Below are 16,464 nucleotides of genomic sequence, written 5' to 3'. Positions count from 1 at the left end.
GGATCGACAGTCCGAGGATGGGTCAAATGCGGAAATATAATTTCACGAGAAGCATGGCGTGTAGTGTAACTCACTTGTGTGACGTGATAAATAAAGTACATTTCTTCTTCTTCTTCCTCCCACAGACCAAAAACATGCTCTCTCTAAATTGTCCTTAGGTGTGAGTGTGAGCATGAATGGTTGTTTGTCTGTAAATGTTGCCCTGCAAACGACTAGCGACCAGTTCAGGTGTATCCCGCCTCTCGCCCGTTTACAGCTGGGATAGGCTCCAGCGGGGGGGCTGGGCCGAAAGGGAAAGTCGGTATAGAAAATGGATGGATGGATGGATGGATGGTTCTCCACAAGCTATTTGGTTCTGCTGATATTGAGCTTCAGGTAATTGTTGCTTCATGTGATGAAGCTCTCTAACGGTCCTCTGTACTATACTAAAAATAGTCTATAAGTGAAGACATTTCACAACTTCCATTTCACCAAAAAACGCACTCCAGGATGCTCCCTTCATACCCAAACATGATACTATCACCTGCTACCAATGAGCCTGTTTACCTGTGAAATGTTCCAACAGGTGTTTTTGGAACGTCTTTCCCAGTCTTTAGTTGCTCCTGTCCCAACTTGTTTGAAACGTGTTGCTGCATCAATTTCAGAATAAGCAGATATTTACAAAAATCAATGAAGTCCATGAGGTGAAACATTAAATATATTGTCTTTGTATTGTTTCCAGTTGAATTATGTCCAAAAGAACCAACGGTTATCACATTCTGTTTTATTTAATTTTTTTACACTGTGTATTCCAACATGATTAGAACAGATAAAACTTTCTGTGCAGAACACAGATGATTCACTACACGCACTTTTCAACTTTTTAATTGACCAAACTGTCCATCAAGTCTTCAAAAATGTCATTTACTCAAAGTGGACATCGGATGTCTGGGACAGATTTGTAAGTTGTTAGCACAAAATTTTGGCAATTGCATGTGTTTTTTTGTTAAGTCGAATTGCTTGATGCAATTGCTTGTGAAAAACAGGTTTGCATCAAAGTAATCAGAATCAGAATTGGCTTTACTGGCCAAGTATGTGTGAACATACAACAAATCTAAACATAATACTTACTTAAGTAAGGTATCAAAAAAACACATCCATCCATCCATCCATCCATTTTCTATGCCGCTTATCCCTTTCGGGGTCGCGGGGGGGCCGGAGCCTATCTTGGCTGTCAACGGGCGAGAGGCGGGGTACACCCTGGACCAGTCGCCAGCCGATCGCAGGGCCAAAAAAAACATAGTATATATAATATATAACATAATTTTAGTATCGTTGCTGACAGTCAGATACATTTCAAATGCAGCTATGTTAGTGCTCAGTGAAATATCCCACCATGAACAACATACACCTTCAGAACTCCCTTTCTAGAGCCTAGGGACCTAGTGAAAATGTTTTTTGAATAAATAATGACTGAATATAGGAGGCAAAGCGCAGGCAAAAACAATTGTGTGTGTGAAGCAGCGAGACAGCGAGAGAAAGAAACGAGAGAGGTCATTTATAGACATTTTAAAATAACCGTTTGCATTAATAAAATGCTTTTCTTGCAGCATAGCACATTTGGGTTTAATGTTTCAGTTATAATGAATAATGAAGGTATTCTCTTTGCTGAGGACACGTGTGGATGTACAGAGCGTGAGTGTGTGTCTGTGAGCATGCCTCTGTCTCTGAGTCCCTCCTGGAATGAACATCACACTTTCAGTGTGCAGCAAGCATCATTCCTCACACACACAGCCACACACATACACACCTTTAGCACATAGCCCTACAATTTGCTCTGCGGTGATTGTGAGATGCCTGAAGCAGATAAACAGCATCGCATTTTTAATCAATTTTTTCAGTTGGCTTTTTTTTATTTCAGTTTAGCTCTTTTATAAATCAGCTGTGACTCCAACTTACTGGCTATAAATGACTCTGTATCTGACTTGCATTTTGGATCAAGACTGGCAAGAAACAAAATAAATAAATAAAAATAAATAAATAAATAAATAAAAATAAACAAACAAATCTTTTAAAAAAATTAATTAATTCAGTTTTTACTGGGTCTACTGTTGTACATACTGCCTCCAGTCTAACACTGACAGAAGCTCTCACCTTCTTCTGCCTCCCGGGGTTTTACAAGTCACCAGACAAAGTGTGAGCAGTCAAAATGGAAACATTACAGACTTAAACAGTGCACTGTGTGACGAAGATTAGCTGACTTTAAGAAGTGCAGGTGGTGACTGACTGCTGATACATGTTCTTCCCTCTGGGCTTGGTGTAGACTTCAGGTGCTGGTCATAAAATTAGAATATCATGAAAAAGTTGATTTTATTCAGTTATTCCATTCAAAAAGTGAAACTTGTATAATGTATACATTCATTTCACACAGACCGACATATTTCAACATATGAAAACCCCCAATTGAGTATCTCAGAAAATTAGAATATTGTGGAATATTCTAATCAGCTAATTAACTCAAAACACCTGCAAATGCCTTTAAATGGTCTCAGTCTAGTTCTGTAAGCTACACAATCATGGGGAAGACTGCTGACCTGACAGTTGTCCAAAAGACGATCACTGACACCTTGCACAAGGGGGGCAAGTCCCAAAAGGTCATTGCTAAAGAGGCTGGATGTTCACAGAGCTCTGTGTCCAAGCACATTAGTAGAAAGGCAAAGGGAAGGAACAGATTTGGTAGAAAAAAGTGTACAAGCAATAGGGATAACCGCACCCTGGAGAGGATAGTGAGACAAAACCCATTCAAAACTGCGGGGGAGATTCACAAAGAGTGGACTGCAGCTGGAGTCAGTGCTTCAAGAACCAGCACTCACAGACGTATGCAAGACATGGGTTTCAGCTGTCGCGTTCCTTGTGTCAAGCCACTCTTGAACAAGAGACAGCGTCAGAAGCGTCTCACCTGGGCTAAAGACAAAAAGGACTGGACTGCTGCTGAGTGGTCCAAAGTCATGTTCTCGGATGAAAGTAAATTTTGCATGTCCTTTGGTAATCAAGGTCCCAGAGTCTGGAGGAAGAGAGGAGAGGCACAGAATCCACGTTGCCTGAGATCGAGTGTCAAGTTTCCACAGTCAGTGATGGTTTGGGGTGCCATGTCACCTGCTGGTGTTGGTCCACTGTGTTTCCTTAGGTCCAAGGTCAATGCAGCTGTCTATCAGGAAGTTTTGGAGCACTTCATGCTTCCTGCTGCTGACCAACTTTATGGAGATGCAGATTTCATTTTTCAACAGGACTTGGCACCTGCTCACAGTGCCAAAGCTACCAGTACCTGGTTTAAGGACCATGGTATCCCTGTTCTTGATTGGCCAGCAAACTCCCCTGACCTTAACCCCATAGAAAATCTATGGGGTATTGTGAAGAGGAAGATGCGAGATGCCAGACTCAACAACGCAGAAGAGCTGAAGGCCACCATCAAAGCAACCTGGGCTCTCATAACACCTGAGCAGTGCCACAGCCTGATCGACTCCATGCCATGCTTGCAGTAATTCAGGCAAAAGGAGCCCCAACTAAGTATTGAGTGCTGTACATGCTCATACTTTTCATGTTTATACTTTTCAGTTGGACAACATTTTTAGAAATCCTTTTTTTGTATCAGTCTTAAGTGATATTCTAGTTTTCTGAGATACTGAAATTTGGATTTTCATTAGTTGTCAGTTTAAAATCATCAAAATTAAAGAACTAAACATTTGAAATATATCAGTCTGTGTGTAATGAATGAATATAATATACAAGTTTAACTTTTTGAATGGAATTACTGAAATAAATCAACTTTTCCATGATATTCTAATTTTATGACCAGCACCTGTAGCTGTATGCGCTCACTACTGGGCTGATTCAGCACAAACCATATTTGACCTGACCTGACATGGCTCAATCATATAGTATATATTTGCTAGTCCAACTGCTGAATGCCAAAGAGTACCGAAAAGGCCGCTGTGGGGCTTCACGGCTTGCCGGATCAGTTCATGCGTCAGACAGCAGACTTAACCTTGTTAGCCTGTGAGTACTATTCCTGGTAAGACTCACTGCTGCAGTTTGGTTGAAAGTAGTGTTAGCACCTGTTAATGCATTTTGGACTTTTGTGTATTTACTAATACACATTTTGCAACACAGTTAACACAGTAAGTAAAGTAAAACACTTTTTTAAAATATGTTCTCAGCTTCTGCGATCGGCTGGCGACCGGTCCAGGGTGTACCCCGCCTCTCGCCCGTTGACAGCCGAGATAGGCTCCGGCCCCCCGTGACCCCGAAAGGGATAAGCGGCATAGAAAATGGATGGATGGATGGATGGATGGATGGATGGATGGATGGATGGATGGATGGATGGATGGATGTTCTCAGCTTCATGTTGCCTCCCGCCTAACGTTACCTGCATATCATGTTGGTGTGAACTCTTGTGGCCTGCAGGGTGCGCAACACAAAAACTCAGAAAGTCAGAAAGTTTGATAGCGCACTTTGCTGTGGTGAGAGTGAACCAGTCCCAGAATGTCTTCGCTGTTTCTGCAGTGAAAAACTGTTGTTTCTTTACTCCTTTGTGCCTTGATTCATCCATTCTCATTCAAATCTCTAGTGTCAGTGTTTCTTCCTACTCTGAAACACAACTTGACACATTGGCCAAGGCCACTTCATTTAGCTTGGGTCTGAGTTAAAAACAGAGATGATCATGTCTTTATAGTTGTTAAAGCATTCGACTTTGAATTTCCTTCCACTGTCAAATAACCCAACATCCCTGCCAACAGTATTAAAGAAAGCACTTGATGCCCAGAGTTGGGTATCTCAGGCAGCCCTTCCTTGCTGGCTCCATACAAGGATCTGGCTAGATGGGCTGACAATGGCCTTCATATAACCTTAACCACCTACACATAAGCCTCACACTGGTGGAGCTTGCACATAGCCTGTAGGCAATTGAGACTCTAAATTCAGGGCAGCCCTTTCCAGAATTCCTAAAATATCCAAACTTGTATAAAATTGGCTGAATAATTATGCCCCTGTATTCACACAGTCTATACTTCAGTTTTGTACAGAATACTATGAACTGTATTGCTCAGTATGTATAATGCAGTAATACACTTACAATTACAATTACATTAATTACAGTTGCAATTAGTTTCTTTATCACTACCTTCATACGGAGACAGATAATTAGCAGTTTATTTTAATGTTTCTGTCTGCAAGAAGAAGCATATAGGAGAAGAAATTTAATTGGTGGTAATTAACCACTACATCAGTGATTCCTAACCTTTTCCCCTGTGATGCCTGAAAATGAAGACTTGACCCTCTGTTGCATATACTGTAGATATGACCAGACAATCTTAATTTGGATAGCCCTGAAGGCAAGTCAGAAAATTAAACATAGTTTTGTGGATCAGGAATATGTTTTTCTGCTTTTTCATCTAGTTAATCATTTCATGACTCCGTCAGATACACGTTGTGACCCCATCTGGAGGACCTAGCCGGTAGGATGGGAATCATAGCCTTACATGAGGTTAACACTTGAGATAAAGTTTTGTCCATAAAATAAATCTCACAATTGTTGTTTATTTATTTGTACTGAAGTACTTTTGTAACACTAGCCGACACTAGCACTGGGACAGAATTTGACAGATTTTTTGACATATTTGGGGCTATATTTAAAGTTTTACTGAAACAGACTAGTTCACTAACTGTATTTGTGCTGTGTCTTCACTCCCTATATGGCAGGTGATGACTCGCTCACCCACCCGCTCTCTCACCCATACCCTAACTCACACACATCGTCTCCACCCCAAAACTGCTTCTCTTTCAATTTCCTCACCTCCTTTTGGCAGCGCTGCTGCGTCTGTTGATTGAGAGACCTTTGGAGGTTGTAAAGGCTGCGTCAATCCCTCCACCCCACCTCACTTCCCCCGTCTTCTGCTTTCTGCCTCTTCACTGTCACTTGCTTGGCTACAGACTGACTTGCTGTGGGAGGATAATTAGTCAAAGTGATTTCCCACATCCCCACCCCCAACCCTCCTCCCCCAGCCTCATCCCCTTTCCCTTGCATCTGCTTAGCACAGCTTGGCATGGAAGTCATGGAAATTATGGTGCTGTTTGTCTCTCCCTGTTTGACATGAGAATATACACACCCCAGATGCAACAGTCACAATACATATATCGTACTTATGCCGTTGTGGAGGGATTTAATGAACTGGACACAATGGAGGAAATTTATGCTTCACCTAACATTGGGACTGCATTAACATCCTGCCTCACTGTTTTTTACTGTCATTCTCGTGTAGGAAAGCTGGGAGTCTGGAGATGATTTTGGTTGGAGCAATAACCATAGGCCATCTATTAAAGTCAGCAGTAGCTGCTGGTTTTGAGCCCTTGACTTGAATTTTTGGTGATGTTGAACTATAATTACATATAAGGAAGCAAAGATTTGAAAGCATAAGTGTCCCGTCCGCAAACTAAAAGAGAATTACTGATTTGACAGCAGTGATAATCTGTATGGGATAAAGACTCTGTCCCTATGGATGCTTTTTTAAATGCAGGCCTACACTTCACCCTTCGTGATAGAGTAAATAAATGTAATTAGAAAATAAATTAATATAAACAAACAGAGTCACATTTTTGTTATCCACTAATAAATGATTGTTTACATATTATGCGTGGTTGCTCATGCTTAAAATGGAAAAAGTCCACCTTGAAACACTGAAATAAGTTCAGTGCCTCATTAAATTCCATCTGTAAGCTATAGAGTAAACGGATTTGTTCGTGCGCTTTGTCAGGGCTTTACTGAGTGCATCAGTGAGATTGTTGATTTACTGAGCAACCAACACAATGTACGCAGACTGCAAACTTAGATTTGTTTATTTGGGTCAGTTGGGGTTAAGACACTGACCATGACCGCGCTGACCCTGCTCCGTGTCTGGTCAGGGGCCTTTGTTTCATGTCATTTCTTAAGTCTCTCTGCCCTTATTTCTTGTCATTTCTAGAATGTCAGCCAAGACTTCATTTGTCGTCTGTTCAGGCTGTTCACTGAACTAGAATTTGAAGGTTCAGATCAGTTATGGTTACTGCACTTACGTCTACTGGTATGAACGTGATCCATGCAAATAGTTTTAGTTTGCCAAGGTTGAGAGATGTCTGTCTCTAAGATTTCTGTCACCACCCCAATAAAATGGAGGTGAATGGAGTTTTGTTCATGGTGCTCAGAGCATTTTTAACTTATGTTTAAAGATGCATCAGTCAGGGTTTTTTTTTTTGTTTGCTTTTTGTCAATTTGGGCCATAAATCCATGGCAAGCTAAAAACCACCACACCACCATGTCACCATAAAGTAACAAAGAAGTTAGGAACATGTTCCAGACACATTGACTCATGTTTTTAATACAGCTAGATCTTTAGCAACTAATGCTCCACAGTGTTCATCAGTCAGTCACAGAATTGCTTGCTGAATAGGCTGCACAGTAAATTTCAGTTTTGTTTTGTTTGCTGCACCTGAAAACAAGGTCGATGGAAGCAGCAAGAGTAAACCAAACAGAAACTTTTCTGGCCTGAAAACTGAAACGACATTCTTAAAGTGGCTCAAAAGCTATGTATAGTTGAGCGGAAGTGCAGGGTCTGATTGTATTGATTGTATTGATTTCATTGTACATATGGAAATATTGATTAGAGCAGCTTTAAAAAACTGTGCCCCCCAAATTCATGGACACATATTGCCAGGGCAACAACATTAACAATTTGGCTAGCTGACCGACAGAGCACTTGCTGCAGACAAGTTTAGCTAGATTTAGCTAGTTTATCACTATTTATTTATACGTTTTCCATTCTGATGAGGGTCATTTTGAGAATTTATCATTATTAGTTATTTAGCTCTCTTTTAAATTGTCTACATAAACTGTTTTGAAGAGTAGCATAGCTAAAATAATAATAATAACAATAATAATCATCATCATCATCATCATCATCATCATATATATGGCTATACCTGGTTAAAACAGCCAAAGGTTAAAGGTTTACTAGTTTATCCAAGAAGTGATGAGGTGACCCAGCATGAGTCAAGGAGAGTGCGCTTCAGGCACTCAACACTGTATGGCATAAGATGTAAGGCACCATCCCAGCTGACCCCATCTTGAGTCTTTAATTTAGTAAAAGAATTCAACTGGGACCTCTGAAATCTCAGTGGAACAATCATGGAAACAGATTGAGACACTTGAAGGTTCTTTTTTTATGGACAGTTAGTTCCATTACACAGAGCTTTCAAATGCATCTCCACCCTTTCTGTGTAGTAATGTGTTGTAATCTCAGCAATCCAGTGATTTGCTGACTTGTGAGCAATGGCTGTAGTGAGCACCACCTGCCATGCTTGGGATCCCACTCCCAGGTTTGCTACAACATAGGCCACTTCTCGTGTGTGTGTGTGTGTGCGTGTGTGTGTGTGTGTGTGTGTGTGTGTGTGTGTGTGTGTGTGTGTGTGTGTGTGTGTGTGTGTGTGTGTGTGTGTGTGTGTGTGTGTGTGTGTTTGTGTTTGTGTGGCAAAGGCAAAGATCTCTGCAGTCTCTGCCGTAATGGGTAGTCGTGTGGGAAGGCAGACAATGCTTGTATCCCTAAATGTCCTTAAGCCATGTTATTCCACTGCAGTGTTTGAATCTTATGTAAATTCTAATCTAATTTAGTGGATTCAAATAAAGAACTTGTACACAGAGTATGCGTGTATGTATAAGTGTGTGTTATACTGTGAGACAGTTCATCTCCCACTTGTCGTTACACTTCTGCTGTTAAACGGATCACTGAGGTAACATGAAGTAAATCAAGGTGTAAAAACAAACCCAGACAGAAATCCACTGCAAATCCAAATCATTTCGAGGGCAAACACAGCATTTGATAGTTGGACGGTGTGTGTCATACAAGATGGTAAATTTCATTGGTTGTTGAGATGGTACGTGAATAAATACTCACCAGTGCCTGTTGTCTCACTGCAGCTCTACAGCTCAGTGGAGTTTGGGAGGAGGTGGCAACTGGTGCATGAGAGAGTGGCTCCCAATCGCTTTTACTGGTAAGTACAGAGATGGACATGTTAATCAAGTAGTAATCAATAAGAAATGATGGTAACACTGCATATTAAGGTACACATATTCACCATTAACTAGCTGATTCTCAGCATGCATATTAGTGGTACATTGGCTCTCTCTTAATCATTATAAAGCAAATATTAATATCCTGTTTTGCATGACTATATTCCACAACTACTACACCATTAACTAAGAGTTTTCCTTTAATAACCTCCTGCTTATTGATAGTAAGGAAGTTGTTGTACATAGAAATAATAAGTGCTTTATAATGACGAATAAAAAGTCAATATGCTGCTAACATACAGTATAATTAATTGGAAAATTCCCAAAACAGATAAATAAGTAGCAGGAACCATCTTCCACCTCACAGCTTGCTGTTGATTAGCTGTAACAGACTAAATCTGCATATCAACAGGCAAAGTCAAGTTTCACAGACCAAAACTTTTATTTCTTACAACTTGTTAAGATGTTAATGAAAATGAATAATGAAAATTACTTAGATATAAAAAGGACTAATCTTGCAGCTTTGGGTTCTCAGGTTCAGACATTTCCAGCGATGTAGGATTTGTACACAATTCAAAAATTCTGGACTATACTGAACTTCCTGACCACAAACTAAAAATCAAATCAGTCTAAATGTAAAGGATTGTCAGTTCTTGAACAAACAGCATATAGTTCATGCTGTTCTCGACATTGTTACAAAACAATTCCATGAGAACAGCCAGTAAAATTAATGTTGAACTCAAAAGCAAATCACAAGCAGTTTTGACATTGTGAATGTCCTGGACAGTCTCAGCAGATGAGCCAGAGTGGTTTTTAAGATTTTCATTATTCATGTGTCTGACATGCCTGATCTTCCTCTGTGGCAGACAGTTACATAATGTGACCGACAATGTACAGTTGTGGAGAGAGGCTTCACAATCATTTTACAGTAGGTGCAGTCTGAGTATTGTTGTCCTTTGAGATGAAATAAACTATAGAACTGAATAAGTGAATGGTTCCTCTCAGCAAGGCTTTTAAAGCCAGATTATATTCATGGTTTCAGTTCTTTCAGATACAGATTCTCTCCTGACTTTCCTCAGCTAAAGGGTCTCACCACCATGACACAGGTGCTGTGCAGTTCAGTGGTATCTAGTATGTCTGGCCCCTATACAGAAACTAACATTAACAAAAAGCTTTCACTTCACCAAACTGAGGCAGAACTGTCGGGGTAGTAACAAGCTGGGCAGTCAGGAGTGAAGGGAGCCTGGAGGGCTGATGCTGCAGAAGCTGTCAGAGTTCTATTTTGGGACGCACACTGTGCGGTAGTTGTGGTGGTAGCCCTGGTAATGAGGCTGAAGAGGGAGCTTATGTCTGCCGTGCATGTGGCCACCAAACATGGAAAGAAGATGAAAGTTGTAAGCTCATTTGCGATTCGGTCAACCTGAGTGCTGCTCAGTCACACAGCACAGGTTGGGTGTGCGAGGCGCAAACTTTAACAAACAGCACTCTAAATCCCACCATATTCAGCTATAATCAGTTTGTCAGCTTGGTGAGTGCAGCCATGAAATGGTTTGCATAGGACATTACAAATCTCTGCAAAAACATGTGGAGCTTTCTGTTGGTGATATTTTAACAAGGCAACAGCTCCATCTCATGACAAAGTCCATCTTTTCCGACGCTGAGATTCCTCATAGATCACACAGCTGTCCAAACGAGTATGATACATTCACACTACAGTAGAAGCTGAGCTTTGCTTCCCATCATTAAGTGGTGAATATACAAGTTTAAACAAACCATACAACTCCTCTAACTCAAAGACTGATTCTTTGCCTGCCTCACACTGTTCTTGGGTACCTGAATGGATTATTCAGTGAAAATGGAAATGCGGTGTGGATAAGTAGGCCATCCTATTCACAGTTGTGTTTCATGTGGGAAATCACCAATACTACCAATATGTATAATGATTAAAAGCTTTGGTGGTCTCTGACTGCCTCTCACTATGTCTGCTTCTCATTCCCCTCACACAGACCCCCTTTATTTTTTTTCCATTTATGTGTGCTTCCTGTCGATGCATTCTCTCTCTCTCTTTCTCTACCTCTCCGTTCTGTCTCCCTCCATGTGTGTGCTGCCTTTGCTTCTTCTCTGATCCCGCAGTCTTTTTAATACATATTTAATGCCGTAATGATTATATGCTATTCCATCTGTGGACATCCCTACTGTAGCAAGAAAATCAATGGCTTTTCCTCTCCTAATGATGTCAGGAAACGTCTTCCTCCATCCGTCTGGGGAAAAACGGACCTTCTGGGAGCTCTAAACATTTAGATCACACAGTAAACCTCAGCTCCTTTTGCACTTTAAACTGCCATCGACAATGTAGACAATGATGTGGTAATTCCTGTGGCCAATTCTGATGTTTACCACAACTGTCATGGCACTTGACTTAACCTCTCTGTACTCATAAATGTGTCTGACTTTCAGCATACAGACTCTCAGGTCAGACAGCAGCTACAGTAGGTGGCATCTGCCCAGAGGCAAAAGACCAATGGTGATGTTCCTGAAACAGATTTGTCTACCTTTCAGGTCGAAAATGGGTTTGGACAAAGAGCCGGGCTTAATTCACCTGGAAACCAGCATCTCTGAAGGACGTGAGTAATTGAATTCCGAGTTCAGCGCTCCATTTACTCTTGTCTTTATACAGTATTGTGAGCATTGTGTTAAAGTGGAGAGGAATTGGGAGTTGTGTGGACAATTCTGCAGAACGGTAATGTGTGGGAACAGAAGAAATGGCCAAGTCTGGGGACACACAATGACAGTGGAGAGAAAAGTAATGCATATATTAGAATGCTTTTAAAAGCAAGTGATTTAGCTCAATGGTATTGTCGCAGCTTTACAGAAATATCACACATCCTCCTGAATGACAATGAACACTGGGAGATTGTGGGTTGACATATAGTGTTTGACTTTGACAAGTTTTATTTATATTTTCCATAATTTCTTCAATTTGTTATATATATTATTACATGTCCATACAATTTGTTTTCTGCTTTCTTTTTAAAATATCAGTCTTAACAAATAATATATCCACAAATGATATAGAAAACTTTGATAAAATTAACTTTTAAACGGTAAGTCCATTTACCCATTAAATGTTAAAGATTTTACACATAAAGATCAGCCTGAAAACACAATCATATGTTGTTCCCCTGATTAGGTCATCAACGATTTGTCTCAAATAACAAAATTATAATAGAATGCCTGCATGAAGTTTGAAACAAGGGTCTGAAAGAGATAAGTAGGGTTTTTGGATGTGGGATTGTATGAGGTACTTCTCCATAGTCAGTGTATTACCAGCGGTTGGAGAAGCAGACAGGAGGACCAGCACAGATTGCTAAACAATGTCCTGCTGGGGACGGGAGCAGCAGCAAAAGATATGTTCGCTGCCTGAAAATAGCCCACCTAAAAAATCAAGCGTAATCATTTAAGTGTATGCTAAATTTAGAATATCTCCAGTGTTTTGCTTTGCTGTCAGGCAGTCTGTTGAACATATATGTGCACTTCTTATGCAACACTGAGACAACTCTGTGTTTGCGGTGATGATTTTTCTGAAGAGTATCATGTAAAACCAACACCACATAAACCAAATAGACTGCTGCTGCTGTACCCAGTCATCAGATAAAATACGTGTTAAATACCTACAAATGAATGAAACAACTTATCAAACAACTGGTTTACACAAAAGTTTCCTCTCTCTCTTTTTGCAAGATTTCTTCTGTATGCTCTGGTTCGTAAAGATATCATCTAGCCTACACAGTGAATGACATTTTGCCATTGCACTCGTAAGCACCCATTTTTATTTTCTTGTATTTGTTGTCTCTTCTGTAAACCACTTAAGCTCTGACCAAACAGTTGATCTGCAGAGTAATACAGTGTGCAGGAAGCATAGCCTCCTGCTCCGGTGTCCTTGCTGCCTCCTCAAAGTGGGGCCATGCTGACTGCTATATGCTAACTATGGATATGTGCCTCATTCAACTCCAGAAAAAACCCAAACCATCCCTTTAATCAGACAGGGTCTGTCTAACCACATCTTCTATTAGGCGCATTATACTGTAGGAAATGTAACATTCGGCATTTTTGAAGCTTAACCCTTGGCCTCTGCTTTGTCTATTTCAACCATTCTTTTTTTTGAATCTGACTCTTGCAAGCCCTCTAACTTTCTGGAAGTGCAACACAAAATTGTTGGGAATAAGCCTTCGATACTCAATAAATGCTGTAATCAAAGTGCCACCTTTTTTGTCAGAATGCTCTCTTTGAGGCCAACACTATAGAGAAAAGCCAATCATGCAAACACACATAGCAAACATCAGCTGTGTCAGATGTTACGGCTACACAGCCAGAGACCATCACTATTGATCATGTGCAGGTGGAGGGAGCCAACACATATTTGGCAGAGGCTAACACGTGGGGACAGGCTCGCTCCCAGTGCTGCGATTGAAGGCAAAGAAAGCAATTGGCCTCTCTGGTCATCTGTCTTCCCCTCCACCCGACTCCTCCCTTATTGGGACCACTTTATTGACACGAGTAATGTAGGGAGCCAAAAGAGGCCGCTTGGCTCTGGGTGAAGGCTGCCTTTCTTCATTGCCTAATACCATCGCTGCTGCCATGGCTTGACATCTGGGTACGTGTATGTCTTTTTTTGTGTGTGTGTACGAGCAGAAGCACTGTATGTCACCTGCAAGCTGCAGAACTGCACAGATGCCAACAAGGGCAAGCCATTCCCCGGCTACATTGACCCCAATTCTCTGGTGGTGCAAGATGAGTATGTGTTTGTCCAGGTAGGTAATTGTCCAGTTTGCGCAGTGAAAAGCATTAGAGTGGTGTATGAGGCAGAAAGTGTGAGGATTTTGTAGGAAATTTTTCAAGGTCATTCTTAGAAAGGTGCTATTAGTGCAGTTTTATGTGTCCCTGCAGTGGTGGAAAATGCTTTATCTGTTTTTTTATGTCTCTCCAAAATGTTTTCACTCAACGCTTTCATCACATTAAGGTGTCAACTGCGGGGAGGCCAATCTACTATGTGTCTGCTAAAAGAGATGTCTTCACACCCATGAAGCTGCCCAAGTATACCCTGCCCAAGGTAACAAATACAATGCCTAATTAGACTTAAATGAACAGGTACTCATGAGGTCTTGATAATTAACAAATAATTCATTGATCCTCAACAGAAGTCCATATCTTATCATGATGAGAAAAGTTTCCAGTTTAGTCGCTCGTGCTCCCATTCATTGAAGTGTTCTGCATTCAAAGGCTCAGAATATGCTCCAGCTCTGTTTGGTATGGGGGCTAAAGTTGCAGTAAAGTGGCAGTTCATCGCTGGCGCTGCGTGACACTCTCTTTGGTATTTATGGGCAAATCAAGGCCAAAAGTAACTCTCACAGTGTGTCTAGAATTGTTATTCTGTGCTGCTCCGTGTGCACACGGCCTTGCCTGTCACGTCCCCATTCACAATTAAACATGTTTTATTCAATCAAGCCTAAGGCGCCCCGGTTGCTGTCAACTCACTGCGAGGTGTTATTGGCACAGTTAGAGGTAGATGAAGCACACGACCAAACAGCATGGCCTCACCTGAATAATCTCTGCCCAATAAGCCTGACACCGTAATGATTGTAGTATCCTCTTAGTTCGAATGCATGAATACGGAAGATGACGAAGCTCTGATTATTGAATATGATTAAACCCAGCAGGAGTGTAAGAACACTATACAATCTAAAAGTTTGTATATTTCTCAATGAGACATTAGAGATCATGTTTTCAATTGTAAATTAAATCTTTCAAATGTCAATTGCAAATTAGAGCATATTCAGGTTCGTTGCATATTTATTCATTTATTTTTAGAATGTAAAAGAAAAGACTTTCTACCTTGTAAGAGGTGTATTCAAGGAGCATTTTGAAAAGAAAGGTGTTGCCTTTCATTTCAAAATGCTCCAATATAACAATGAATATTACATTGAAAAGTACAATAAAATGTAGCATTACGTACACCAAATACGGTCCAGTACAGCAGTGTGTTGCTGTTACCATTGCAAATAAACAGCTATAATGACATATAGTATTTGTCTTCTCACTATAAATCAAATCATTCACTTGTAAAGAGAAACTTTGTAGCAATGCATACAACAAGAATGCATTAACTCAGTTACAGTTATTACACTACAGCACAAAATAAAGGAACAAAAAAGTCACACAACCGGCACATGAAAACAAAACAGAATAAAAGAGAATATTAAAAAGAAATATGAAACACATGGTAACATGACAGAGTTAATTATGTACCTTTGTAAATCCCACACTGGTGTTGCCTTTGCCCCTCTGCCAGGACCTCCATGTGATCAGTACGGATGAAAACCGTGTGGTGGCAGCTGTGCAGGAGTGGAACCAGAACGAAACCTACAACCTCTATGTGTCAGACACGTCTGGGGTGTACTACACTCTGGCTCTGGAGAACGTGGTCAGCAGCATGGGCCCCGAGGGTAACGTCATGGTCGACCTCTACGAGGTAAACCGATATTGATCTGGTAGAAAATGATTATAGAAAATCTGTGCTTCCAGTGGCAAAGTATCATGCAGTGTTGAAAGAAGAATGAGTCTGCTTTAGGTCCGTATTGGTATGCTGCACATGAGGCCTACCCCCAACCCCCAAGGTGTACTGTCCCCAAGTCTGCAGCATTCATTTTGGCAAAATTTCTTCTTTTAAAATAACAGTATCAAATAAAGGCCTGCCTGATGAGTGCCCAGCCTGCAAGTTTATTGTGAACAGTGATCAATATTTTAGAGCTAAGAGGCCGAGATGATGAAATGTACTTGTTTTGTCATTTTGGAAAGAAACCCTGCTGCTGTAGGCCTACAGTCTTCAGAGCACATTGTGTGAATACGAAGCAGCTTCAAAGTGCTGACATCAACAAAGGCAAGAGGGGATTGTATCGGGGATATAGATTTTTAGGAGGCTGAGATTATTTCTTTCTTTGATGAATAACTGCAGATATTACTTCACAAAATGCACCTAATCCAAAGAGGAAAAAAGTGTGTGAAGGGCTAATGTTGAGGCTCTGGATTTCAGGTATGCAGGAATGACTTTTTAGCATCAAACGTATGTTAAAACTATATCTCTGAATCAAATAATTAGGCTGTTGATGATGCTGCTCATGTCTTGCTGTAGCCTCAGAGATAGAATCAAATCCACTGTCTTGATTGGGGTCGTCACCCAAAACGGAGGATATGCTAAATCTCTCCTCCAAGGGAGATTGAAGTATCTGTCAATTACTAAAGTGGAGTTTCATTGCCTGATGTGACTGTCAGTGACTCAATTCAGTATCCCTGAGCTTTTCTTCAGGGCCTTCAATAAGGAGTCACATTCA

General features: G+C 40.8%; 1 protein-coding gene across 4 annotated transcripts in view; it reads left to right on the top strand.

Annotated features, from left to right (window-relative positions):
- The window catches only part of sorcs1 (sortilin-related VPS10 domain containing receptor 1), a 171,892-nt gene that overhangs the window by 118,191 nt on the left and 37,237 nt on the right, over nt 1–16,464 (top strand). For all 4 annotated transcript variants that reach the window (XR_011602540.1, XM_070972396.1, XM_070972388.1 and 1 more), the window contains exons 5-9: nt 8,984–9,057; nt 11,636–11,700; nt 13,769–13,887; nt 14,097–14,186; nt 15,426–15,605. Coding sequence is in view for 3 of the 4 variants with exons in the window: in XM_070972396.1 (XP_070828497.1) it covers nt 8,984–9,057; nt 11,636–11,700; nt 13,769–13,887; nt 14,097–14,186; nt 15,426–15,605 (528 nt within the window). In the remaining variant the exon portion in view is untranslated. The remainder of the gene's footprint in view (nt 1–8,983; nt 9,058–11,635; nt 11,701–13,768; nt 13,888–14,096; nt 14,187–15,425; nt 15,606–16,464) is intronic.

Source organism: Chaetodon trifascialis, chromosome 2 (genome assembly GCF_039877785.1).
Source record: "Chaetodon trifascialis isolate fChaTrf1 chromosome 2, fChaTrf1.hap1, whole genome shotgun sequence".
Classification (NCBI taxonomy): domain Eukaryota; kingdom Metazoa; phylum Chordata; class Actinopteri; order Chaetodontiformes; family Chaetodontidae; genus Chaetodon; species Chaetodon trifascialis.
Note: the sequence above shows the minus strand (reverse complement) of the source record. Positions and strands in the feature narration are given on the sequence as shown.